The sequence below is a fragment of the Heterodontus francisci genome, chromosome 14 (assembly GCF_036365525.1).
Source record: "Heterodontus francisci isolate sHetFra1 chromosome 14, sHetFra1.hap1, whole genome shotgun sequence".
Classification (NCBI taxonomy): domain Eukaryota; kingdom Metazoa; phylum Chordata; class Chondrichthyes; order Heterodontiformes; family Heterodontidae; genus Heterodontus; species Heterodontus francisci.
Window position 1 is genome coordinate 70,767,466 of NC_090384.1, and position 25,728 is coordinate 70,793,193.

Genomic DNA, 25,728 nt, shown 5'->3' on the forward strand with positions numbered 1-25,728 from the left:
AATGAGGCAAAATGTACTTTATTTACTCTGAATCTATGTCTTTTAATTATAATCCAAATGTTTGGTACAATTAAACAACAGAAATTATTACATGAGCAAAACCTTAATTCACTAATAATGTCTTATCAATAATTCCTGTACTGTACTATTTCCACTAAACGTACAGAAAATATCAGGGTGGCTTGTATTGCTTTATCTGCTATTAGTTTGAAATATTTGTCTAATTTTTGTGTATTCTTTTTTAACTTGCTACATATATACATCTAGTATCTTGTGAAGGGCAGTTCGATTTTTGACTTTTTATACACATCCAAATCTAATTTTGAAAAGCTAATTACATACATGAAAACAAATTTTCTTCTAGTATGGTCATATAAGCTATAAACTAAAACTATTTTATTTCAAAGACCAGTTCAGTATTTACAGAATGCACATCTTGACTTTAACCTAACATAAAACAGTATTGCTACAGGCATATTCAAATCTATGGAAAAACGAGCAAAAATTTAATTTAGAATATTAGACTTGAGCTCTTGCATTAAAGGAATGTTGAGGGCAGTTTTGAGCATGTGAGCTTAATACTGTGTTTTAGAGTATAATTAATTTCTCAATTGTAGTAAAGATTCCTGTGAAAGAAACCCTGAAAATGGATAACTAGCCATTTCTCTGTATCTTTACCTCTTCCCTGAGTTCCACTGCTTAAAACTAGTCCACAGGATCTGCTTTCAAGCTCCTTTAGCAGTGACTTCTGTAGGGTGGACAAGATTAGTGCAAAGTGACTCATTTTACTACGAAGAATTGCTTTACTTCAACTCTGTCTCTCCCTCCAATTGCCTGGCACTTAAAATTATATTTTTTCCAATATTCCTGGAGCATTTTTATGGGGAATGGAAAAATCTTCAAAAGCCAACGATGCAAGGATAGCAGTGGGACATCCCTTAGTTCCATTTGCTTGACATCTCACATTAAGCTGAAAACAAATGTTTCCATTCACTGTCACTGCACTCAAATCTCTCTCTTTCCTCCCACTTGCACCCCCAACCCCGCACCATAGTTAATGTGGTTTAGCCAGTTATGAGTTGGATGTTTTATCACTGCGATGCCGCCCTATGTAAAGATTCTACTTTCACTGAAAAACCTGCTAACCTACTGATCACCCATTGTCATCTGTGCAATCCAACCTCGATGACTTCTGTCCTAAACTCAACACAACTCTGCTTCTCTTGCATAATAAAAACAGTATATGTTGAAACTACTCAGCAGGTTCAGGCAGCATCTGTGGAGAGAGAAAGAGTTAATGTTTCTGGTCGATAAAAGGTTAACTCTTTTTCTCTCTACAGATGCTGCCTGACCTGTTAAGTATTTTGAGTATTTCCAGCATTTCTGTTTTTATTTGATGTTTAGTTGCCGCAGCATTTTGCTACTGCCTGTCTTGCATTGTTGTACTTCTGCAACCTCTGTGTGCCTTTGCTGTCATAGGCCCCAACCTCTGGAATTCCCTCTCTAAACCTCTCCACCAGTCTACTGTAAAAACCTACCTCTTTGACTATCTGTCCTGATGCATCTATGTGGCTCAGTGTCAAATTTTGTTTGAAAATCAATCCGGTGAAGTACCTTGTGATGTTTTATTACATTAAAGGTGTTCTATAAATGAAAGTTATGAAGTCAGAGTTTTGTTGTACATAAATAGTTGACATTGAATTCCATTTCAGTTATTCATTGTGATTAAATTATGCAAGTAGCTCTTTACTGAATTACAGTACTTTTGCTTTTGGAGCCTTTAATCATATAACAGCCAAGATGTCGAAGTTGTCACTGAACTTAGACTAAAGTAAGATGAGGTTACTTCTTCAGCTTAATGTATAAAGTACCTTTTTTATGTTGGTATCTACAGAATGTATTGTCGTCTTGGTTATTTATTATAGCACTGTCTATATAAGAAAAGTCAAGTTGAGAACAGGCCATTCAGCCCACTAAAAGCTCATTCCTCAATTTTTAAGAGTTTTTATGGCTGCACTGAAACTTTTTAAACGGTGACTAGGAAAAAAAGTCTGAAATTGAATTTTACTTATCTGCACTTCTGTGCTAAATCTGACACACTAGCCAAATTAATTTACTGCTTGTAACACACTGAGCTTACTCACACTCCATTTTAGACTGGTTGTTTGAGTCTATCTCTGTTTACATGATTGCCAAAAATACAACAGCCCCAGTATCAGTATCAATAGCAGAAATAGCACTTGTGCATTAATTTGAATTATAGGTTAAAAACTCAAGGTTATAAGAAATGCCTCACATTGCACAAGTGTCTCAGCTTACTTCGACCAGACTCTCTCCAGATAAACACTGCAAGATATTGATTGACTCGGCAGTGATTGGCAAAGAGTTAAGAAATTACAATACAATAAAAAGCTATTTTTTCACAATTGTTATTTCACACAAGTTTAAAATATATATATAGTATATTTATATATATATATTTATATTTACTGCTGAATGTTCCACAAATTATGAAATAATAGTTGTTTATTGCCAACCACCATTTTAATTAGCGAGCTACTTTATTTGCCTATTGCATATAATGTACTTTTGATGAGCATTAGTAAATCGAGGATATATAGGGTTGGTGCAATGATTACAAACAGACACCAGTGGATTACTTATTCCTATTATATAGGCTGAATGACCAGGATTGCAGTTGGTTTATATAAAAGATTTTCTGGCAGTGTGAATGGATTATAGTACTGGAAAAAATGTTTATCTCTTTTTTACCTTTTCAGTAACAATGTTCTTCAAAGCCTTTGAATTGTACTTTTGTGGGAATATTATACCACATACAGTGGGAAATTGCACTGAATAAACAATTATCTTAATCTTATTACTGTAAAAGAGATATTTTCAATGCACTTCTATGTTGGTTATCCTATTTTATGTTGAGTCCTGATTAATGTAATCTTTTCTAGATTAAAACCGCTCAGCTGGCTTTCAAAGTGGTTTTCTGTCTTTTCTCCATCAGCTGTAGTATCTAGTTCTTGGTGAGGGGGAGGGAATTAAATAATACTAGAGGCGCAAAGCAGCTCAGTTGAAATAACTGTTCTAAATTTAGCATGCTAGTACATAACCTAAAGAGGACCTGATGTATTGGGTAACGTGAAAGGAAGGTGTGTAGAGACAGGGGCTCTTGACCACCATTTGCAACCGAATAGGGAAAGGACATCTGAAAATCATTCCAAATCTCTGATTATGTTCCCAAATCTAACTTTAGAGATGGAGGTACATAAGGCCATGTGGGCGTAGAGCAGACCCTTTCTTTCACACACCCCAGTTTGCAAGCTGGTTCCAGTCTCACTAGCTTCAAGATGGTGTATCCCCTTTCTGTGGCAGCACAAGAACCCCATCCTTCCCCCGCACAAGTAATATATGGATTAAGTAGCGATGGGACAGTTGCCAGTTGGAATACATATATGGCTCCTAACTGTAGCTGGTGAAGTACTTGTCTTTTGTGGAGGCTTAAAACTTGTTCCCAAGTTCTTGTTACCTGTTCCCAAACTCTGGCTGGCTCCCATGGTAAGGATAATGATCTGAAATATAGGTGGACATCTGGAAAGTGCTCTATCCAAAGCCTAGTCCACAACAACCCAACCCAGCCATTGATACTGATCAGTTAAAGCAAGATCCTGACGCTGTCCAGCCTGTAGCCCCTGGATCATATCAAAGAAGCTTCAAGCGAGCTAGACCAGTGCAGATGAGGTCACCGCTGTATTCTATAATTATTTAGTAATATGTTGGTTGCACAACTGATGGACTTGTGCCATGAATTCCTAAAACTTCTGTACACATCTAAGTCCTTTCCTTTTTTTTAAATTTAAAAGCACTGAACCATACAGGAGCAGTTGCAACTACTGGTAGATATTAATTATAGGGTTAAAGTCCATACACTCCCTCATAGAGAGAGATACAGCACTGAAACAGGCCCTTCGGCCCACCGAGTCTGTACCGGCCAACAACCACCCATTTATACTAATCCTACATTAAACCCATATTCCCTACCACATCCCCACCTTCCCTCAATTCTCCTACCACCTAACTACACTAGGGGCAATTTACCTTGGCCAATTTACTTATCAACCTGCAAGTCTTTGGCTGTGGGAGGAAACCGAAGCACCAGGCGGAAACCCACGCAGTCACAGAGATAACTTGCAAACTCCGTACAGGCAGTACCCAGAACTAAACACTGTGCCACTGTTACCTCCTTGTAAGCACTTATATAGCTTCTGGTTTTGTTTCATTTTTACCCCTCTGTCTTTTAAATGTCTTCAATGCTATGGGCTGTCATACATTTGGCTACATGGATTGAGAATTGGTTGACAGACAGGAAACAGAGAGTAGGAATAAACGGGTCTTTTTCCGGGTGGCAGGCAGTGACTAGTGGGGTACCGCAGGGATCAGTGCTTGGGCCCCAGCTATTCACAATATATATTAATGACTTGGGTGAGGGAACTAAATGTAACATTTCCAAGTTTGCAGACGACACAAAGCTGGGGGTGATTGTGAGCTGTGAAGAGAATGCAAAGAGGCTCCAATGTGATTTGGACAAGTTGGATGAGTGGGCAAATACATGGCAGATGCAGTTTAACATAGATAAATGTGAGGTTATCCACTTTGGTTGTAAAAACAGAACGGTAGATTATTATCTGAATGGTGTAGATTGGGAAAGCGGGAGGTGCAACGAGACTTGGGTGTCCTTGTACACCAGTCGCTGAAAGCAAGCATTCAGGTGCAGCAAGCAGTTAGGAAGGCGGACAGTATGTTGGCCTTCATTGCAAGAGGATTTGAGTACAGGAGGAAGGATGTCTTACTGCAGTTATTCAGGGCCTTGGTGACACCACATCTGGAGTATTGTGTGCCGTTTTGGTCTCCTTATCTGAGGATGTTCTTGCCATGGAGGGAGTGCAAAGAAGATTTACTAGGCTGATTCCTGGGATGGCAGGATTGACATGAGGAGAGATTGGGTCGACTAGGTCTATACTCAATAGAGTTCAGAAGAATGAGAGGGGATCGCATAGAAACCTATAAAATTCTAACAGGACTAGACAGGCGAGATGTGGGGAGGATGTTCCCGATGGCCGGAGAGTCCAGAACCAGGGGTTACAGTCTCAGGATATGGGGTATGCCATTTAGAACAGAGAAGAAATTTCTTCACTCAGAGCGTGGTGAACCTGTGGAATTCTCTAACACAGAAGGCAGTGGAGGCCAAATCATTAAATATATTCAAGGAGGCAATAGATATATTTCTTAATGCCCAAGGGATATGGGGAGAAAGTGGGAACAGGGTACTGAATTAGACAATCAGCCATGATCTTTTTTGAATGGTGGAGCAGGCCCGAAGTGCCGAATGGTCTATTCCTGCTCCTATTTTCTATGTTTATGCTAGTAGCCTGGCTGCACAGGCTTCTACACAGAGTAAATATCAGATAATTTATTGGAAAATGAACCAGAGATACTAGGTCCAATGACATGATTCAGCAGATGGCATACCATGGTAAACCACCACGTACTATAGTGTGACAAATTTTAGATACACATAGTAAAATTCTATAAGGGGCTCTGGTTAGCAATGTATCAAAGCCATGTTCTGATGATGGTGTCAGTCATCTGAGCCACAACATTGCATTGGAACTAGGGTCACAATGAGATTAAACATACTTATATAAAGCTAACACAAAAAGTACCCCACCGGTATTAAACAATTGCTTGTGGTGTAAAGGTCTAACGGGCTTCTTGATTGAAAGAAACTGATTAACATCTCGTCTAACAGTAGAAATGCTCAAACAGTACAATTGCATTGATGCATTGGCTACAATGTAGTTTTTAAATTGGAATGTTGTCAGTACTATATTGATGAAGTCAACAATAGCTTTCCACTATTATGTGGAATCAATCTATCTGGCCAAACTATTCTGAACCTATCATCTTTGATGAGATGGTACATTATAATTAATGCATTTGACTAGACTTTTGCACAGACTTCACAAGTCAGTGCATCTTAATATCTACTACTAAAAGAAGCCTTACCTGTCTGAGTTTTTATATATTCAGTGATACAGCCCCTTTCTTTACAATGCACAGTACATTTGATTTTTAATTGATTATTAGGACAGCTATTAAATCTCGTGTATTCAATGTATATGTGCTAAGCTGCAATGCACTTAGAGACTGAAATTCCTCAGTGCAATTTTTAACAAACTGGTTAATACATGTACTGAACATTCTTGTGAGGCTGTTACAACAAAGGCATTAACCTGTTTATTCAAGTTGTTAATCTTGGTAAAACAGCCGACTGAAAATTAATATAAATTCACTAACCAAGCATCAAAATAGTGCACAGAGGAATTCCAACTCCAGCCACAGCTGGAAGTACCGCATCTTTGTAATTGTTATGATTTCTCCATAACTAGAACATAACCAGCACAAGCATACTTCCAAGGTTTACTAAAGCTTAATTCCCCAAACTAATAATAATGACTGACTACAATATTGTAGTCAGTGACCCACAGAAACATATTACTAGTAGTCCTGTGTACAGGGTGCATTAAGTGGACTAATTGATTTTGTAGTCTCCTTGTATACTTTGGTTCTCTTTCTCTGATAATATTATCATCCTTTGAGTTTGATAAAAGGGCAGGAGTATATATTAAAGCTTTATATTTCATTTGCAAAGGCATTATGTTGCTGATCGGATCTGTCCCAGGTAACTTTACTCAAAAGAACCATTGCTCCAATACAGCTGTGAGAAACACCGGGGATAAGAAATGATCGAGGAGAACTATCAAATGTAGTTTTGCATAATTGCCATGAAATCATCAAGCATAGCTTACTGCGGATACTATGTTTTACCTTTGTGCTGCTGAAGTTGTTCACATCACCAAAGAACCAACCATCATAAAGTGAAGGGGGAAAAAATCATTGGGAGAAAGGATAGTCCACATGGAGTCTCTGGAAACATTATGTACAGTACCAATTTATTGTTGATCAATGTTTCACACCCTTGAGGTGACGTAGAGTGACCGCATTCTGTTGGCTAATGCTATGTCTAGGCCCTGTAGGGGGTCCAGGCCCTGCAGTTTGCTGTTACGCCCATAAATCAGCTGCTTGAAAGACTCTTGATCGAGAAGTGCACCCATATTTTTCAGGAAATAGCTCTCCGTGTAAGAAAGAAGCTCACTAGCATTGTGTATCTGAGGAAACCAAAACAAACAGTCAATATACTGGATGATAAATCGATGTAACTTTAAATGCAATTCAAAAAAATGTAGTCATGTTTAAAATGAAGAGCTTAGCAGCTATTTCCAATTTCCTACAAGTAGGTGTAGTCTTAAATTTAACTGCATTTTCATCCACTTTTTTTAGATTTTACTTTACACAGTGCTGAATGTATGGAATGCGCTTTCAAAGGGAGTCAGTGAGAAAACCTGTTTTTATGTAGCATCTTTCATGCTATCACGACATCACAAAGTGCTTTACAACCAATTAAGTCTTTTTGAAGTGTGGTCACTGTTACTGTACAGTGTGATGTTGAATCAATTTGTGCAAATAATCAGATAATGACCCGTTTTTGTTTTAGTGGTATTGGTTGAGCACTAAATATTGACCAAGAAACTGGGAGAATTCCCCTGCTCTTTTTCGAATAGTGCCTGCTGTATGGCAAACAAAACTGCTGCCCCAAATGCTGACCAGAATTCTATCCTTTCATCATATTACAGGTTGGTAGATAAGCTAGATAGCACAGTGTCAGTACGTTGCTTTTTCAGCTGAAGGGATAAAATTATTCTCCCTTGCTGATTGGCTGTCAAGATCCCAAATAAAGGTTTCGGTGCAATTCCCAGCACGGCATAAAACTGGTCATAAATTCACACTAAACCAGCAGTGTTACATAAAGATACTACAAGGATAGCTGGTTTGGAAAAAGAAAATGTTCAATCTTGGATTAAGCAAAATGTTTCATTCCTCAACACACTCATCCCTCACAATACAGAGCTCAAAACATAGCTTTCAAAAAAAAAAGTGATCCAAGTTAAATCTATTGCTCAGTGCGAATGTCAACAGTTCTTGGGAACTGGAGGAAGGTAGATATTTGAAGTATGCTTTTCAGGTAAGTTCAGTTGTTTAACATAGTCTCTGCTAAGTTAGCTGATTTCACCCAGGACAGCAGTAGAGGTGTTACAAATGCCCTCATTATTCCAAGATCATAAGCAGCAAAATCAACCAGGATCCTTTCTCTGAGTCATTCTCCAGCAGCTGTGGTTTCTGGTTGAGGACAGGATCTGACAGGGTAGGGAGACCCTTTATATTCAAATAGTCTGCTAACACATGGTCTCTTCTGACTACTAGCAAAGATCGGATGTCCACCAAAGCTACTAAGTATCATCACCTCATTCTATGACAATATGAAAGGCATAATTCAGCATAGCGGCGCCTCATCAGACCCCTTTCCTATCCTGAGTGGCGTGAAACAGGGCGGTGTTCTCGTACCTACACTGTTTGGGATCTTCTTCTCCCTGCTGCTCTCACATGCATTCAAGTCTTCAGAAGAAGGAATTTTCCTCCACACAAGATCAGATGGCAGGTTGTTCAACCTTGCCTGTCTTAGAGCGAAGACCAAAGTACGGAAAGTCCTCATCAGGGAACTCCTCTCTGCTGACGATGCTGCAGTAACATCCCACGCAGAAGAGTGTCTGCAGATACTGATCGACAGGATTGTGGCTGCCTGAAACAAATTTGGCCTAACCATCAGCCTCAAGAAAACGTACATCATGGGACAGGACGTCAGAAATGCTCCATCCATCAGTATCGGTGACCGCTCTCTGGAAGTGGTTCAAGAGTTCACCTACCTAGGCTCAACTATTACCAGTAACCTGTCTCTCTGCAGAAATCAACAAGCGCATGGGAAAGGCTTCCACTGCTATGTCCAGACTGGCCAAGAGGGTGAGGGAAAATGGCGCACTGACACAGAACACAAATGTCTGAGTGTTTCAAGCCTGTGTCCTCAGCACCTTGCTCTACGGCAGCGAGGCCTGGACAACGTATGTCAGCCAAGAGCGACGTCTCAACTCATTCCATCTTTGCTGCCTCCGGAGAATCCTTGGCATCAGGTGGCAGGACCGTATCTCCAACACAGAAGTCCTCGAGGGGCCCAACATCGCCAGCATATGCACCCTACTGAGCCAGCGGCGCTTGAGATGGCTTGGCCATGTGAGCCGCATGGAAGATGGCAGGATCCCCAAGGACTCATTGTACAGCGAGCTCGTCACTGGTATCAGACCCGTAGGCCGTCCATGTCTCCGCTTTAAAGACGTCTGCAAACGTGACATGAAGTCCTGTGACCACAAGTCACGGGAGTTAGTTGCCAGCGATCGCCAGAGATGGTGGACAGCCATAAAGGCGAGGCTGAAGAGTTGGCAGGAAAAAAGACAGAGCGCAAGGATAGCGCCAACTGTGTAACAGCCCCGCCAACCAATTTTATCTGCAGTGCCTATGGAAGAGTCTGTCACTCTAGAATTGGCCTTTATTGCCACTCCAGGCGCTGCTCCACAAACCACTGATTCCTTCTAGGTGCTTACCCATTGTCTCTTGAGACAAGGAGGCCAGAGAAGAGCCTGCTAACACTTAATTGGTACTTGGACAATATACCAGTGGACAACTAGCACCTATTGAACTGTACTCCAATGAGAAGTCAATACTTTTAGGAGAGGTATGGAAAGGAGAAAACTGATTATATTGGAAAAAGGAAAAATTTCAGTGAGATTTTGCATTATTCTTGTGCATCATAAGTGATTAACAGGTAATGTGGATCGGGGAACCAAGTGATTGTTCTTTGGTATTTTATAATGTTGAGTAAGTGAGATGATACTATTTGAAAGGAGTGAGACCAAATTTACCTTAGCATAACAATAAATGATGACTGCGTTCTCCAGGTTCATTATTTGGGTACAGATGATCTCACAATGTCTCTGCAATGCTTCCAGCTCAAACAGGCTTGCTGCAGACAGCAGCTAAAGAAATGAAAGATAAAAAGACAGTCAAATAAAGCATGAATGACTAGTTTTTGTTTTAATTTTCTAATTGGAGGGAGGCAGTAAAATTAGAATTCTTTTAATCACAAACTATAACACCTTCCCTTATCAGCAATTGGATAGTACCCTGTTATATCCATAAAGGGGTACCAAGAACTTAATGTACGACACTGCTGTGATCAGTGGAAAATGTCACCTTCCTGAGGGTCTGTTCTTCCCCACCTCCAACACCAGCCCCCACCCCACCGCCTCCCCCGGCCGCCTTTGTTTGTTTACAGAAGTGAAAACTTTGTTTAATTTTCCTGTGTGCAGTTAGAGTCATAGAGAGATACAGTACTGAATCAGGCCCATCGGCCCACCGAGTCTGTGCCGATCATCAACCACCCATTTATACTAATCCTACACAGTGGCTAACCACTGTGCCGCCCCATTCTTTCGCTTCAATAATTCTCTCTCTTGGATCCCTGTATATACTTCTATGGTCTACAGGGGGCAGGTGGTTTGACATCAACCCTTTGCTAAATGTTGTTCTGCATCTATCCACCAGACAGTGCACAAGGATCAGCAGATGTAGAATCCCTCTCTGATTTTCTTTTATCAGTCTCTAGGAAAGCACTTGAAATTCACTCAACACCTCCTCAACTGTTCAGCTAAGATTGCCAAATAGCCTCATGAGGAAAAGTGGTGGAGGATCTGTATCTTTCACAGAGTTATAGTATCAAGATATATTGTCAGTCTGCCACTGCCCTACTAGTACCAGAGTCTAGGCTTCCATCGAAAATCACACAGGATCAGGAAATGCAAGAATCCATTTTACCTTTCTTACTTCACTGTTAAAAGTTCAGGTATGCACTGTTAATCTTAAAATAACTTTATTAAAATAAACATGGGCATCGCAGTGTAAAACTTTATCAAGTCTAGCTAATGAAACCACAGCAGCGACATGGGTGGGAATTTTAATGTGTGGGTGGGTGCACTCCTACATGGTGTAATCCCTGTGGCTGCAGCAGAGGTAGAGGCAGGCTGCTCAGAGCCCAACTCTGATGCCTTAGATGCTCTTGACCAACATCCTGTGTATTTTGAAGCCTATGAAGGCCCCAGCAAAGACTGCCCCACTTGCACCTGTGCAAGGGTAGACTCAGCCAAAGAGGAATCGAGGTTGCATGTGGGGCTTTCAGTGAGTGGGGATAGGGGTGAGGGTTGGCATGGATGGAAATAAAAGTGCTTTGAGCTGAGTCCCCACTTCCATATCCCCTTTCACCATCATTCCTCTCATAGCCCACCCACACTTCCCTACTAGCAATGAACTGGAGAACACTTTGCTGCAGATCAGTGGGGTGTTGAAAGATCAAAGTTAGAGTATCATTCATTCTGTTTAAGGTGGCATCCATGGTGTGCAAGCCATTGTTGAAGGTCTGCTTGCACTTGCGTGATTGGTGCATTTGATGCTCCATGTAGCTAGCCACTCCTTGGAAGAAGACATTATCGCAATGGCCTTTGCCAGTATACCACTCATTCTTGAGTCAGACATGTCTAATCTCTCTGCAATGGTGCACCGTGCACTTGGGATACTTGCAAGTACATTGCAAATTCTCTGCTGCTGCTCAAAAAGTATTCTGTTCATTGATAGTCCCCAAGGTACTACATCTGTGCCCTCTGACTGCTGTCCCTGACTCCACCATCTGCTCTTGCTCACTTGTAAACTGAGTCACCATGTGAAAACACAACTACCTTTCTAAGTTATCTCAATGAAATGCAACTATCTGAACTAATGCATGGTCTGCATAAGTCCTGCGGCGGTGCACCCTCAGAGGGAGTGAGCTCCTCTGAGGGGTCAGTGGCAGTGACCTTGACCACCTCCTGTAGACACTTGAAGGGTCTGTGGGAGATAAAAGATGTGAATGAGTGCTGTCAAGGTAAGAACAAGTTGTCATGCACATGACAGAGGGGTTTGGTATCAAGTCAACATGAATGAATGTTGTATGCCACATGGCTGTGAGGTGTTTAATTCTGTCACCAAGTAACTAGCAGGACCCCATCACAGCCAGTCGTGTTGAGGTTCCATTGATGTCCAGCAACTTCACTGTTGCTTGGTCAAAATCCTGGAACTCCTTCCCTAACAGCACTGTGGGTGTACCTACACCACATGGACTTTTTTATATTCTTTCAATAGAATGTGGGTGTCGCTAGCATGGCCAGCATTTGTTGTCCATTCCTAATTCCCCTTGACACCTGAGTGGCTTGCTAGGCCATTTCAGAGGGCAGTTAAGATTCAACCATATTGTTGTGGGTCTGGAGTCATATCTAGGCCAGACCAGATAAGGACAGTAGATTTCCTTCCCTAAAGGCCATTAGTGAACCAGATGGGTTTTTGTGACAATTGATGATAGCTGCATGGCACCATTACTGACACTTGCTTTTAATTCCAGATTTTTAAAAATTAATTAATTAATTAAATTTAAGCTCCACCAGCTGCCGTGGTGGGATTTGAACCTGCGTCCCCAGGGTATTACCGCAGGCCTCTGGATTACTAGTCCAGTGACATTACCACTACACCACTGTCTCCCCCAGCGGTTTAAGAAGGTGGTTCACCGCCACCTTCTAAAGGGCCATTAGGGATGGACAAAAAGGCTGTGTTTGCTGATAGTGCAACCACTATGTGGCGCAGTACTTTCACATGCACAAATGGAGCCTCATGCACTGAAACATCATTGTCTGTCATGTTTTGGCAGCTGCCAGTAGTAAAGATGGCTCTGTTCAATTTATCACAAAAACAAATTAAACCCAAATGTCCACTGTGGCTGCGATTGCCACCTCCATCCCACCCCACCAGTACCCTGCTCCCTCTCGTGCCCATCTCCTCACTGCTTGCTCCACACTTCACCACTTCTCCCCCTTGACACTCTCTCCCCGCTTCACCACCTTCTCACCCAGCCACCACCCCCCCCCACTCCCCCAACCACAGATGGGCCACTCGTCCCGGCCTCACCGCTTCATCCCCTCTGCTCTGCCTCCCGCTTTTGCTCCCAGATCTGTCCCACTCGCATTCGCCCGCCCCTCCCCTGCCAATCTTGTTACTCTCTCTCTCTCCCCCTGCTTTCCCCGTGCAGGGAAGAAAGGTGGCGAATGCGGGATGGAGCGGGGAAACAGAGGCAGAGCAAAGGGGAGGAGGCGGGGAGTGAGTGGCCCACAGATAGGTGGGCGGGGGCGGGAGGGTGAAGCAGACAGCGAGTGGGTGAGGGTGAAGTGGCAAGGTGGGGAGCGAGTGGCCCACAGGTATGTGGGGGGGTGGGTGAAGCAGAGACCGAGCGGCTGAGGGAGGAGAAATGGCGAGGTCGGGAGTGAACAGTGAGCAGACATTGTTGTACGTGATGCCATTTTCGCACACATGTTCAAATTAGTCCTGGCAATCCGGGTGCTGACGTAGGTTGCCCATGCGCAGCATCATACTGACTGAAAGGGTCTGTTCTGCACTTGTGCGAAGCTGGGCATGCTCTGATAACATCATCGCTGGGCTGCATTGTCAGGAGTCCCTTTGGGCCAATAAAACGCTGGCCTTGCCAGCGATGCTCACATCCCAGGAACGAATGATGCCAATTGAGAGGTGGCTGGAGGGGCACCTGCAGTTCTTTGCCTGTCCCTGGTGTTCATTGCTCTCTTTCCTGCAAGAAGGAAAAGTAGAGAACTCTGGGTGTGAGTAATGGAATACGTTAAATGTATTTGTTGAGGGTGACTATGAGGGAGAGACGTGACATAAGAACTAGGAGCAGGAGTAGACCATACGGCCCCTCGAGCCTGCTCCACCATTCAATATAATCATGGCTGATCCTCAGCCTCAACTCCACTTTTCCCCCCACTCCCCATATCCCGATTCCTTGGGAGACTAAAAATCTGTCTATCTCAGCCTTAAATATACTGAATGCTGGAGCATCCACAACCCTCTGAGATAGAGAAATCCAAAGATTCTTAATCCTTGGAAGAAATTTCTCCTCATCACAGTCCTAAATGATCGGCCCCTTGTCCTGAGAATGTGCCACCATGTTTTAGATTCCCCAGGGGAAACATCCTCTAGTATCTACCCTGTCAAGCCTTCATAATCTTGTATGTTTCAATGAGATCACCTCACAGTCTTCTAAACTCCAAAGAGTATAAACCCAGTTTACTCAGCCTCTCATCTCAGATACTAATCTAGTGAGCCTTTGTCATACTGACTCCAATATAAGAATATCCTTCCTTAAATATGGAGACCAAAATGTGCACAGCCCTCCAGATGTGGTTTCACTAAAGCCCTGTACAATTCGGGCAAGACTTCCTTAATCTTGTACTCCAATCTCCTTGCAATAAAGGCCAGTGACATTGCATAGGAATAAGGGTGAGTGTCAATGATAGACTGATAGATGGGAATATGAGTAACAGCATAGACCGGGAAGGATGGGTGCACCTGCAAGGTAAGTTAATGCGAGTAGTGATATGCTAGAGTAGGCTTGAGACGGCAGATTGACAGTTAAGGTGATACATCAGGATGTAGTTGAATGTGCCAGTGTACTCAGCTTCCCTGCTCTGCTTAGGCCATTATATTGCTTTCTGCATTGAATCCAACAGTGTGGCACCACACTCCTGTTGTTAACTCTCTTGGCAACCTTCAACAACACCTTTTTTGTGTCATGTGCAGGCTTCTTACTCCCAGCAGTAGAAAAGGGTTCTTGGGGTCCTTAGAGCTCCTAACAGCACATCCAGGGCGGGGTCATTGAAGAAGGGTTCAGCCTTTGCCATCTCAACTCTATATGAGCAGATCTGTGATCCATCCCAATTCCAAATTCCTTCAACCTGGATGATTGGAGTGTCCCTTTAAATACCAGAGTTGAAATCACATCATGTGTGTCATTACCATGCCAACTGACACAGAAGTTAAACGGCTCAGTTAAAAAGCCACAACAAACTTCACTTACTTCCACGTTTCCACTCACTAAGGTCCCCTCACTCCTCGTGCATCTGCACTTTAAAATTCAGCCCACACTGTCATGACTAGGCAGCAGGAATAACTGGGATATTTCTTGATATATAATCAGTACACAATTGAGGATTAAAAAACAAATTGCTCACTCTTGCGTCTGTTATACTGTATTGGATGTTCTATAATCATTGTTTATTTTAAAGCAGAAGCTTGCTATAGTCGGATTTATGTTTTATTATACTTTTAACACTCTATCAATTAACAAAAGAAAATGCTTGGCATTTTAAAAAAAAGTAAAAGCAGTGTAACACCTCTACTCGAATGAGCCACCATTTGGATTTGAATGAAAGAAGGAAACAATAGGTCATACACTGTCATCCCATCCGACAGCATCTAAGACAGTGCTTTCCACGAACAGAAAGAAGAGGCTTGATGTTATGCACCTAACGAAAGAAGAATTGAAGCACACTTGGCTCCGGAACTCATTACAGCCTTGGCCCAAACATGGACGACAGCTGAATTTCAGAGATGAGGTGACAGTGACTGCCCTCGACATCAAGACTGCATTTGACCGACTGGGGCATCAAGGAGCCCTACCCACTGGCTGGTGTCATACCTAGTACAAAGGAAAATGATTATGATTGTTGGAGGCCAATCATTTCAGCCCAGCCCCAGAACATCACTTCAGGAGTTCCTCAGGATAGTGTCCTGGGTCCAGCCATCTGCAGCTGCTTCATCAATGACCTGCCCCCTAACATAAGGTCAGAAGTGGGAATGTTCACTGATGACTACACTGTGTTCAGTGCCATTCGTAACACAGATAATGAAACAGTATCTACCTATATTCAGCAAGATCTAGTTAAAATTCATGCTTGGCCTAATAAGTGGCAAGTAACATTCAGTTCACACAAATGCCAGACAATGACCATCTCTAACAAGAGAGAGTCTCATCACCTCCACTTGCCATTCAATGGCATTAGCATTGCTGAATCCCCACCATCAACAGCCTGGGGGTACCACTGACCAGAAACTGAACTAAACCAGCCACATAAGTATTCTAGATTCAAGAACAGGTCAGAGGCTGGGAATTCTGTAGCAAGTAACCCACCTCCTGACTCCCCAAAGCCTGTCCACTATCTACGAGGCTCAAGATGGGAGTGTGATGGAATACACCTCACTTGCCTGGACGAGTGCAGTTTTAGCATTATTCAAGAAGCTCAACACCATCCAGGACAAAGTAGCCCACTTGATTGGCATCCCATTTGTCACATTGAATATTCACTCCCTCCACCACTGGTCCACTGTGGCTGCAGTATGTACCGGCTACAGGCTGCACTACAGCAACTCACCAAGGCTTCTTCCAAACCCACAATTGCTATTGCCTCAAAGAACAAGGGCAGCAGGTCCCAGCATCTGCAAGTTCCTCTCCAAGTCACCCATCATCCTGACTTGGAAATATATCACCATTCCTTCATTGTCACTGGATCAAAATCCTGAAACCCCCTACCTAACAACACTGTAGGTGTACCTACATCACACAGACCACAGTGGTTCAAGAAGGTGGCTCACCACTACCTTCTCAAAGGCAATTAGGGATGGGCAATAAATGCTTGCTTTGCCAGTGACACTCACATCCCATGAACTATAAATAAACAATAAATAAAAATAAACTAACAAACAGGTCTGTGCTATTAACTGTACCAATGAGTTAAGACATTAAGACGTTGTCATACAATAGGGCGGCGCAGTGGTTAGCACCGCAGCCTCACAGCTCCAGCGACCCGGGTTCAATTCTGGGGACTGCCTGTGTGGAGTTTGCAAGTTCTCCCTGTGTCTGCGTGGGTTTCCTCCGGGTGCTCCGGTTTCCTCCCACATGCTAAAGACTTGCTGGTTGATAGGTTAATTGGCCTTTATAAATTGCCCCTAGTATAGGTAGGTGGTAGGGAAATATAGAGACAGGTGGGGATGTGGAATTAGTGTAGGATTAGTATAAAATGGGTGGTTGATGGTCGGCACAGACTCGGTGGGCCGAAGGGCCTGTTTCAGTGCTGTATCTCTAAACATAAACACAATGTCACATATACCAAGTAAGTCCCAGGTTTGATTCCTTGGATTGTGCTCAGTTATATATAGCCTCATCATCCTGAGGTTGTGGTTCTTTGTCGATAGGTATGAACTCAGTTTGGTACCTTTCCATGATTGAAAAGGCAACCACGGAAAGTGTTGGTGTCCAACGCTCACCGTCATGTGAAAAATGGCCACTTGGGTGAAGTACTGGAGCACAGCCAATGCTCATGGAATTCTACTGTAGCACATGCCAATGCCTTGAATTGAGGAGACCGTAAAGTGGACAAATTGGGGTTGATGAACACTGTACTCCTGAGGTGTGTACAGGGAAATGCCACACTCATAACAGGCAAGTGTGGTTCTGATTTGTCTTCATGGGAGCTTCTCTATCTGAAATTGAAACTGGAAATAGCTATCAGCCACTGGATAATTTTGCGTCTCTTCAGGTTTAAATGAGTTTGTTTCACTACAGTTCTCTTGATTATACAGCACATTTCTAAACTTCTGGAAATAACTTTCACATTATTGTGTTCATGTTGATTTAACTGGGACACAAACATTTGATATATCAGTGAAAATTATAAACATCTGGATTTAAGTCATCAGGTCAACAAAGAAGATGAGTGTGAATTGCTTGCTAAGACTAGTTCCTGTAGGACTTAGCCTTTGCTACTTCATAACATTCATTTGCATTTCTAACCTTAATCAAAACCTAAAAGGAGGTAAATTTCTCAAGGTTTCTCCCTGTCCAACACTAATGTGGGCAAAGGTTTGGCAGCAATGCTGCTTATGTGCCTAAATGAGGAAATTCACTCCTGAAGAGACATGAGCCAACTAACAAAGTCTCAACTGGATCACAGGATTGGTAAACTGATCGTTTCAGAGGAATATGTATGATACCCCATCTTATCCTTATTTTTGCTGTGGTATAGATCCATGGATGCTGACAGCTATCCCATTTCCTTGACCAGTGTTAACTTAGGTCATGAATCCTGGCAGACTATTTTGACTATGGGTGACATCACACCTGAGCCTGAACCTGTCCTCACCTGATGTCCCCATGTGCATCATCAAGGAGTCTCTGGATAGCGATCAAAAGCAGAAACTCTGACTAACATTTTTGCCCATCCTAGTCCAGAGTTCAGTCTGAGAATTTGAACCCTCCATGACTCAACACCACAAAGGAAGTGGCTTAACTGTTGGGAAGTTAAGGCTAGTGATTTCTACTTGATATTGATTCTCCCTGAACTGAGTCTGAATTATATATCATTCAGTTTATTTATGTTGCATTTACTACAAGTTGATAATCAGCTCTCTTAGCTCCCACCAACTTCAAAACATGTGCAAAGCCTTAATGTTTTATTTCTGAAGCAGAGAACATAAGAAATAGGAGCAGGAGTAGGCCATATGACCTCTTGAGCTTCTGGCAAAAACAAAGTCATATTTTATTAAGCACAGGAATCTGTCATTTCCAAAATACAAAGAGTAGATTTTTATTTTTGGCAGGATTATTTTTTGATCTGTAACCACATCCACCTCCAACCCACCTCAGTCCATCTGGCACTAAACCCTCATTCATGCCTTTATCACCTTCAGCCTCAACCATCCCAATACTATCATGGCCAGTTTTCCACTCTCCGCTCTTAAGCTCATTGTATACTGCCCATTTCCTATTCTCTATTAAATCCTAGTTACCCATCACCCCTGTCCTAGCTGAACTACAGTGAGGTCCCCCAAGGCCTCAAATTTAAAATGCTCATCTTCGTATTTAAAATCCTTCATGGCATCACTCTCCTCATCTCAGTAACGTCTTTCAGACCTACAACCTCTCCCCCTGAACTCTTACTGGCCTTTTGTGCAAATCCCCCTCACTGTGTCTTCAGCTGTCTAGGCGACATGCTCTAAAAGTCCCTCTGCAAACCTCCCTGCCTTAAGACCTTCTTTAAACTCACTTCTTTGACCAAGCTTTTGGTCACCCCTCCTAATAATTCCTTTTTTGGCTTAGCAACTAGCTTTTGATTACGCCCCTGTGAACTGCATTGGCACTTTTTCTGTGCTAAATGCTTTATATGAAAGCTTTTCTTGTACTATCTGGCAATCATTAGGTAGTAAGCGTGCTTACCTCCAGTACATCAGCAATGGGTATATTTATTGACTCGGTATCACCATAATACAAGTACTGCATCATCATCTGGAGAGACAACAGGCAGCTCAGGTCAGAACAGCTTCAAATAGGAACAGTATTATCATTTCCTGAGTTGTTCTTAAAAAATAAATTCTCATTAGTAATGAAACTGAGACTTTACAAACACCGAATACCAAATGCAGCCAAAAGCAAAATATATCCAGGTCAGCAAAGGAACTGATTCATTTTATAATCCCTAGAAACTGTGTGCAATTGGCTGAAAGGCAGAAATTTGAGAAAACTGTCACTCAATAGTTAATGTTAATACTTGCCAGTGAGTGATAGGAGTAAACAATAGAACAGACTTTAGCCAGTTGACACAACAAAGCATTGAATGTAACCTGCACAAAATCTTGTTAAAATCTTTCTAGTTTTTAAAATAAATATTCTTGATATTGATGTGGTGTATTATCATACTGGGTCATGGAATGGCACAAAAAGGCTATTCTGGAATGCCATGTGGAGTAGTGTTAGCGAATAGGTGGCTCCTGGTGGCTAGTTCCCTAGTACACAAGCAGAGGCCTGGAAGCAGGAAAACCAACCACCTTTGCAATGGAGGACAAGCTGAGGAGTAAGGAAAGCTAAGGAGAAGAAAAATGTAAGGGCAGGGAAATGCAAGAAATAAACAGAGTTCAAGACCATAATTAAATAAACAGAGTGTAATTTTAGAGCTCCAAAGTTGACTGTTAACACATAACAGCATTTGAGAGTATTATTCAGTTAGCATCTCAAGCGTGGGAAGATGACTGGTAATTTGAGAAATTTGCTTCCATCCTTCATTTATTGTTACAATAGAAACCTGCACTGAACTCAGTAGTAGTGGGAGAAATGAGGAGACGTTTTCCGGATGAATCAAAGACCAAAAGATCCCAGTGAGTTCTATTCTGTTGCAGTTCACTATTCACTGTCATGGTTATCTTCACATTACCTCACAACTTACTGACTTCTGTACTTTATTATTCTTCCATATGGAAAGAGCTGTGAAGAAACATGGGGAGGTGGGGATGAGCCACCAGAGCACTCTCCCTGGGAATGTTGAACACTTTGCTATAAAGTTCAGAAACAGATGTATACCTGGAAGATGTGGTATTTAATCTCACTGATCTCTATATACTTGCAGGGCTGGTTCTCTGGAGATGTCTTATTAGTCAGCAGCATTTTAAACCTGAGGGGGGAGGATAGAGATGGGTTGAGTTTCCGGTTAAACAATTCTATACAGCTAAAAAATAAATTCTATTTATTACTTTCCATCATTAAAATCTCTTGCTTCTTTCAGTCCTAACACATTACACATCATTTGTCAGCTGTGAACGCATGTGCTCGGCAAATGAAGTTCTGTGACTGGTCACTGGGAAGTGGTTCATGTATCCTTCTATTCATCCACTAGGGCAGCATGTAGCTTTCCCAATACTGGGAGATCATCACATGGGAAATTACTGGTGGTGATCCACATGGGGAGGTGCTCTAACACAAAGCTTTCAATACACCACAACAGATAGTTGTTTCTTATCATTGGTGCTATTTTAAGTTGTAACTTAACGTTTTAAAATTCATCTTTTGGATGTGGGCATCAATGGCAAGGTCAGCATTTACTGCACATTCCTGGTTGCCCTCAGAAGGTGGTGGTGAGCTGCCTTCCTGTACTGCTGAAGTCCATGTGGTGGAGATACTCCCACAGTGTTGTTAGGTAGGGTGTTCCAGGATTTTGACCAAGCGATGATGAAGAGACGGCGATATAAATTGCCAATAAATGGGCTGCATTTTCGGGCCCCGTCAAGATCCGGAACGGAGGTGGATGGGGCCCAAAAATACCACTGCGCCCGATGAGCCAGTTTCCTGCCCCTGTTCCTGATGCGGGTTTGGGGCTGGCAGAGCTAACTGCGCCCACAAGGCAGGCAGCAAATTAGGCTCATTAAGAGCCTTGTTAAGCCCTGTCAAAGGAGACTGACTGGGATTTTCCATTCGGCATCCAGTTTCCCAACGTGACAGGGGGCAGTTTAACTGCCTGGAGGTGGGTACCCTGAGGCAGGCTGGGGGGCCAGCGCTCCAGGCAGGCCCTGCCGCCCTTAATTGGAAAGGGAACCTGTCTCCATGCCAACTAAGGGGGGGCGCCTCTATAAAAATCCCAAAGAGTGGCTGTTTGCTCCCTGGGGTGGGGTGGAAGTGGTCGGTAGAGAGTTCAGGACCCGAAAAAAGTCTTGTGTTTCCTTCCCCAAAGCAAAAATTCAGCCCAATGTATCTACAATTTAAAGAAAAACACTATGGAGGTGAAATTGGACTTTTTTTATTCTTGGTATGGGGAAGTCACTGGCAAGGCCATCTCTAACTGCCCTTGAGAAGGTAGAGCCACCTTATTGAACCACTGAAGTTCATGTGCTGTTAGGAAGAGAGTTCCTGGATTTTGACCCACCGACAGTGAAGGAACAGCGATATAGTTCCAAATCAGGATGGTGAGTGACTTGGAGGGGAACTTGCAGGGTGGTGGTGTTCCCATGGGTCTGTGGCCCTTGTTCTTCTAGGTGGTTGAGGTCATGGGTTTAGAAGGTGTCTTGGCAAGTTGCTGCAGTGCATCTTGTAGATGGTACACACACTGCCACTATGCACCAGTGGTAGAGGGAGTGAATGTTTAAGGTGGTGAATGGAATGCCCATCAAGTGGGCTGCTTTGCGTTGGATGGTATCAAGCTTCTTGAGTGTTGTTGGAGCTGCACTCATCCATGCAAGTGGAGAGTATTCCATCACACTCCTGACTTGTGCCTTGTAGATGGTGGACAGGCTTTGAGGAGTCAGGAGTAGAATTTCCAGCCTCGGACCTGCTCTTGTCACCACATTATTTATATGGCTTGTCCAGTTCAGTTTCTGATCAGTGGTAACTCCCAAGATATTGATGGAGGATTCAGCAATGTTAATGCTATTGAATGTCAAGGGGAGATGGTTAGATTCTCTCTTGTTGGAGATTGTCATTGCCTGGGACTTGTGTGGTGTGAATGCCAAACTATCTGCGGGAATGATGCCTGCATCAGGATGCATAAACCTGAGGCACACTCAACAATGGGCCTTGGGCTTTTAAAAATTGTACCAGAGAGGTCTGGACACCTGTTATGCATTGTCAGGTAACTTGTCAGCAAAGTGCATGTAAATTTTGGTTCACTGGGTCGCTACTAGCGGCCCTCAGACAGGTCTTTGTAAGTGTTGATTGAGAGAAAGGGAGTTGATGAGCAAGGGATAGGCCACTGTCTTCAGGACCAGGAGGAGGACTCTTAAGAACTGCTGGTTAGGTTGGATGTACACTTGATTATATTGAGAGCAGCAGGCCCTGTGCTGGCTGTGTTCAGGTCAGCCCATTTTCAAGAAGGGGTGCTAAACAGGCATTTGATCCCCTATTTTCTTATGGAAGGAGCCTAATGCCAGTTTCAGGCATTGGCCCTGGACACCCATGCTTCAGCTTTTGTCAATATGGCATGTGGTGCATTTTCGGTGTGGAATGTGCACACACTAGCTGCCAGTTTTACATCAACAAATGTACAGACCTAATTTTTTAATGAATAATAAAGGGGTTGTGATTTCAAATGGGTGCATGATATATGGTACAACCTGGAATGATGAAGCTCTCTTGTTCCCAGTGTTACATGCAATTATTAATTGTGCAGAGGACACAATTTACATATGAAATATCTCAGTAAGGGTTAGGAGTTGTACGTTGCAGTACCAGTATGCAGAACAGGAGAATTCAGGTTTGATCACCCATCCCATCTAACCGTCAATCTCATCTGCATTGCAGAGGGAGGCAAAGAGTGGAGACCAGTTTCCCTCGGGGAGGGGAGAGGAGGCATAATCGGCAAGGGGGAGTCTTCATTGCCCATTGTCCTCCCATGTTACTGATGCTAACATTGACAGAAATGTGGGAGAGGCAGCAGATGAAGTTCATGGGCCACTGTACATCAGCAGAGATAAAATGGCCATAAATTAGAAACAATTATTTGTGCTGCTTTATCATACCTGTTTGAGGCAGTAATTAGGAGCACTTTATGTGCATAAAAAGGCTTTCCTTCCACTAAGAATGTTAAGTCCGACATTTCTTTATTATTCAGAAAGTGAGGATCTGAAAAAAATACAAAAATGATTTATTTGCAAATGGACAGTTAATGAAAATGAAAGCACATTCCTACATATTCTGGTGGAGATGATGGGGGAGGGGGAGGGGCTCAGGAGAAGAGAATGGAAGAAGAACAGGCTGAATACTAAATATGATAGCCTGGTAGTTAATAAGGATGTGGTTTTTAGGGAACATTCCTTTGTTTGGGGAGTGAGGGGGAAGAATATTTTTACAGATGCCAGTTGATTCCCACTGCATTCAACTCTTTACTAATGGGTTTTGCTCGATGGGAATGATCTGATAAAGGAGACAATTTAATTTCCCTGAGGGTGCCTCCATTAATACGTTCCACTGCTGCAAGTTTCTGTGGTTAGACTGCTAAATTCCTCTGATGATGTACTGTAGAGATGTCATTTAAAGAAATAATGCTAGCTACCAGTTGCTGAAGCTAATCTGCAACTGAGTCATACAGACCAAAAGGTTCAAACACCAGTCTGTGCTGATCTTATCTGGGGTGGCAGTCAGGGCACTACAGTTCACCATAGCTGGCCCTACATTTATGGAAGGGAAATTTAGCCATGAGTCCTACTTGCGATAATTATCCAGTCACTGCAGTTTGAAAGTATACATGTATGTACATCAAGTGGGGACAGTAGCATCATCAGCTCTGATGCCTACCATGATTGAATAGCCTGCCAACAATCTTAGGGGTCAATTTAACTGTTCCTGTTGAGTGGGAAATGGGTGGCAGCTGGTATGTTGCCCATTTATCACCACACACACAATTTCTCTCCCATTGATTTTAATGGTTCATGGATGAAGAATGGGCACATGGATGAGGTACTGGAGATTGGCTGTGGATTGGTGTGATCAGGAGAGGAGGGGAGAAAATAAAAAGTATCTTTCAACACCCAACTCCTAGACCATTACAGAAACTCCGAGCATTGATTACTCACCTAATCGAGCAGGCGGCGTTCTCTTTACCTCAGGGATACTAGGAATAGGACCATTGCCATAGCAATGTATAAAGATAGAGGCTAGCTGCTGATTGAGTGTATCATTCTGTAGAAAAAAAATTGCAAGAAAATAAAAGGTTTATGAAAATAGAGAACAAAATCTGTTTAAATAATATCAAGTCATAAACCAAATCCAAACAGAAAATCAGATCCTAAAATGCATCAATTTGTTTATTCGTTCAGGGGATGTGGGTGTCACAGGCTAGGTCAGCATTTGTTGCCCATCCCTAATTTCCCTTGAGAAGGTGGTGGTGAGCTGCCTTTGTGAACTGTTGCAGTCCTTGGGGTCTAACTACATCAACAGTGCTGTTAGGAAGGGAGTTCCAGGATTTTGACCCAACGACAGTGAAGGAACGGCGATATAGTTCCAAGTCAGGATGGTGCGTTTATCAAAATAAATATTGCTTTTCTTTTGATTTAGTGCTGCCACCTGTATTCTAATCCAGCTGGATTTTATAACTTAATGGGGAAAAGCGTAGGTTATATGCATTCTAGATCATGACATCCCTGGGCCAATCATATCACTTCTACTACAATATCACAACAAAACTGAAAGCATTCTACCTTGCTAACCCTGAGAATGTCAACCATCAGTGGAAGCCCCTCATGGATCAGCTCCTCATTGTAATCCTCCTCTTTGATAGTAGTGAATTCCCGTAACAGGTACTGCATCACAGGATACCTGCATTGATGGTATGAGGTCCTCAGAGACTCAATCCACACATGTAGTTTCCAGGGGACACCTACAGGAAAGAACAGGATCAAAGCAGTTTTAAAATGGTGGAAATAAAAAAGAATATTCATTCTAGAGACTTGAGTACATAGGTTAACATCAGTGCAGTCCTGAGAGACTAAGAGGTGGCAGCTTTTGGATGATCAGCTAAAATAAGACTTCATCTGCCTGTGTAGGTGGATATTAAAAAAATTCCAGGATAATATTTGAAGTGAAGGGGAGTTGAGTTGTCCTGGTGTCCTGTCCAACATTTATCTTGTTACTGTTTTGAGACCTTGTGTGCAAATTGACTGCTGCATTTGCCTATAAACAAAACAGTGACCACACTTCAGGGGTAATTCATTGATTGTGAAGCACATCAGGACATCCAAAGGATATAAAAGGAACTCTGTAAATGCAAGTTTATTCTTTTTAGTGTTTATAGAGTTAGCACTTTTAATAAACGCACAACCTAATGCAGTACTGACTGGTACAGACTAAGGAGGATCCTGGTTTAATCTTCAACCTATGTTGAGACCACTAATTTCAGCTGGGACTAGAAATGGTGCAATACCTGGCCTCAAGAAGAAAATCAACGAGAGGCTCCCCACTTTGCTTGCAGTAAT

The 25,728-nt window shown here is 42.6% G+C and overlaps 1 protein-coding gene across 3 annotated transcripts in view; it reads right to left on the reverse strand.

The window, feature by feature from the left end:
* Positions 1 to 17: 17 nt before the first annotated feature.
* The window catches only part of abtb2b (ankyrin repeat and BTB (POZ) domain containing 2b), a 304,666-nt gene continuing 278,955 nt past the window's right edge, over positions 18 to 25,728 (reverse strand). For all 3 annotated transcript variants that reach the window (XM_068046432.1, XM_068046433.1, XM_068046431.1), the window contains 7 exons: positions 24,955 to 25,133; positions 24,331 to 24,436; positions 23,278 to 23,380; positions 20,354 to 20,444; positions 19,217 to 19,285; positions 9,939 to 10,052; positions 18 to 7,238 (listed from right to left, as the gene is read on the reverse strand). In XM_068046432.1, coding sequence (XP_067902533.1) covers positions 7,041 to 7,238; positions 9,939 to 10,052; positions 19,217 to 19,285; positions 20,354 to 20,444; positions 23,278 to 23,380; positions 24,331 to 24,436; positions 24,955 to 25,133 — 860 coding nt within the window. In that variant the 3' untranslated portion in view covers positions 18 to 7,040. The remainder of the gene's footprint in view (positions 7,239 to 9,938; positions 10,053 to 19,216; positions 19,286 to 20,353; positions 20,445 to 23,277; positions 23,381 to 24,330; positions 24,437 to 24,954; positions 25,134 to 25,728) is intronic.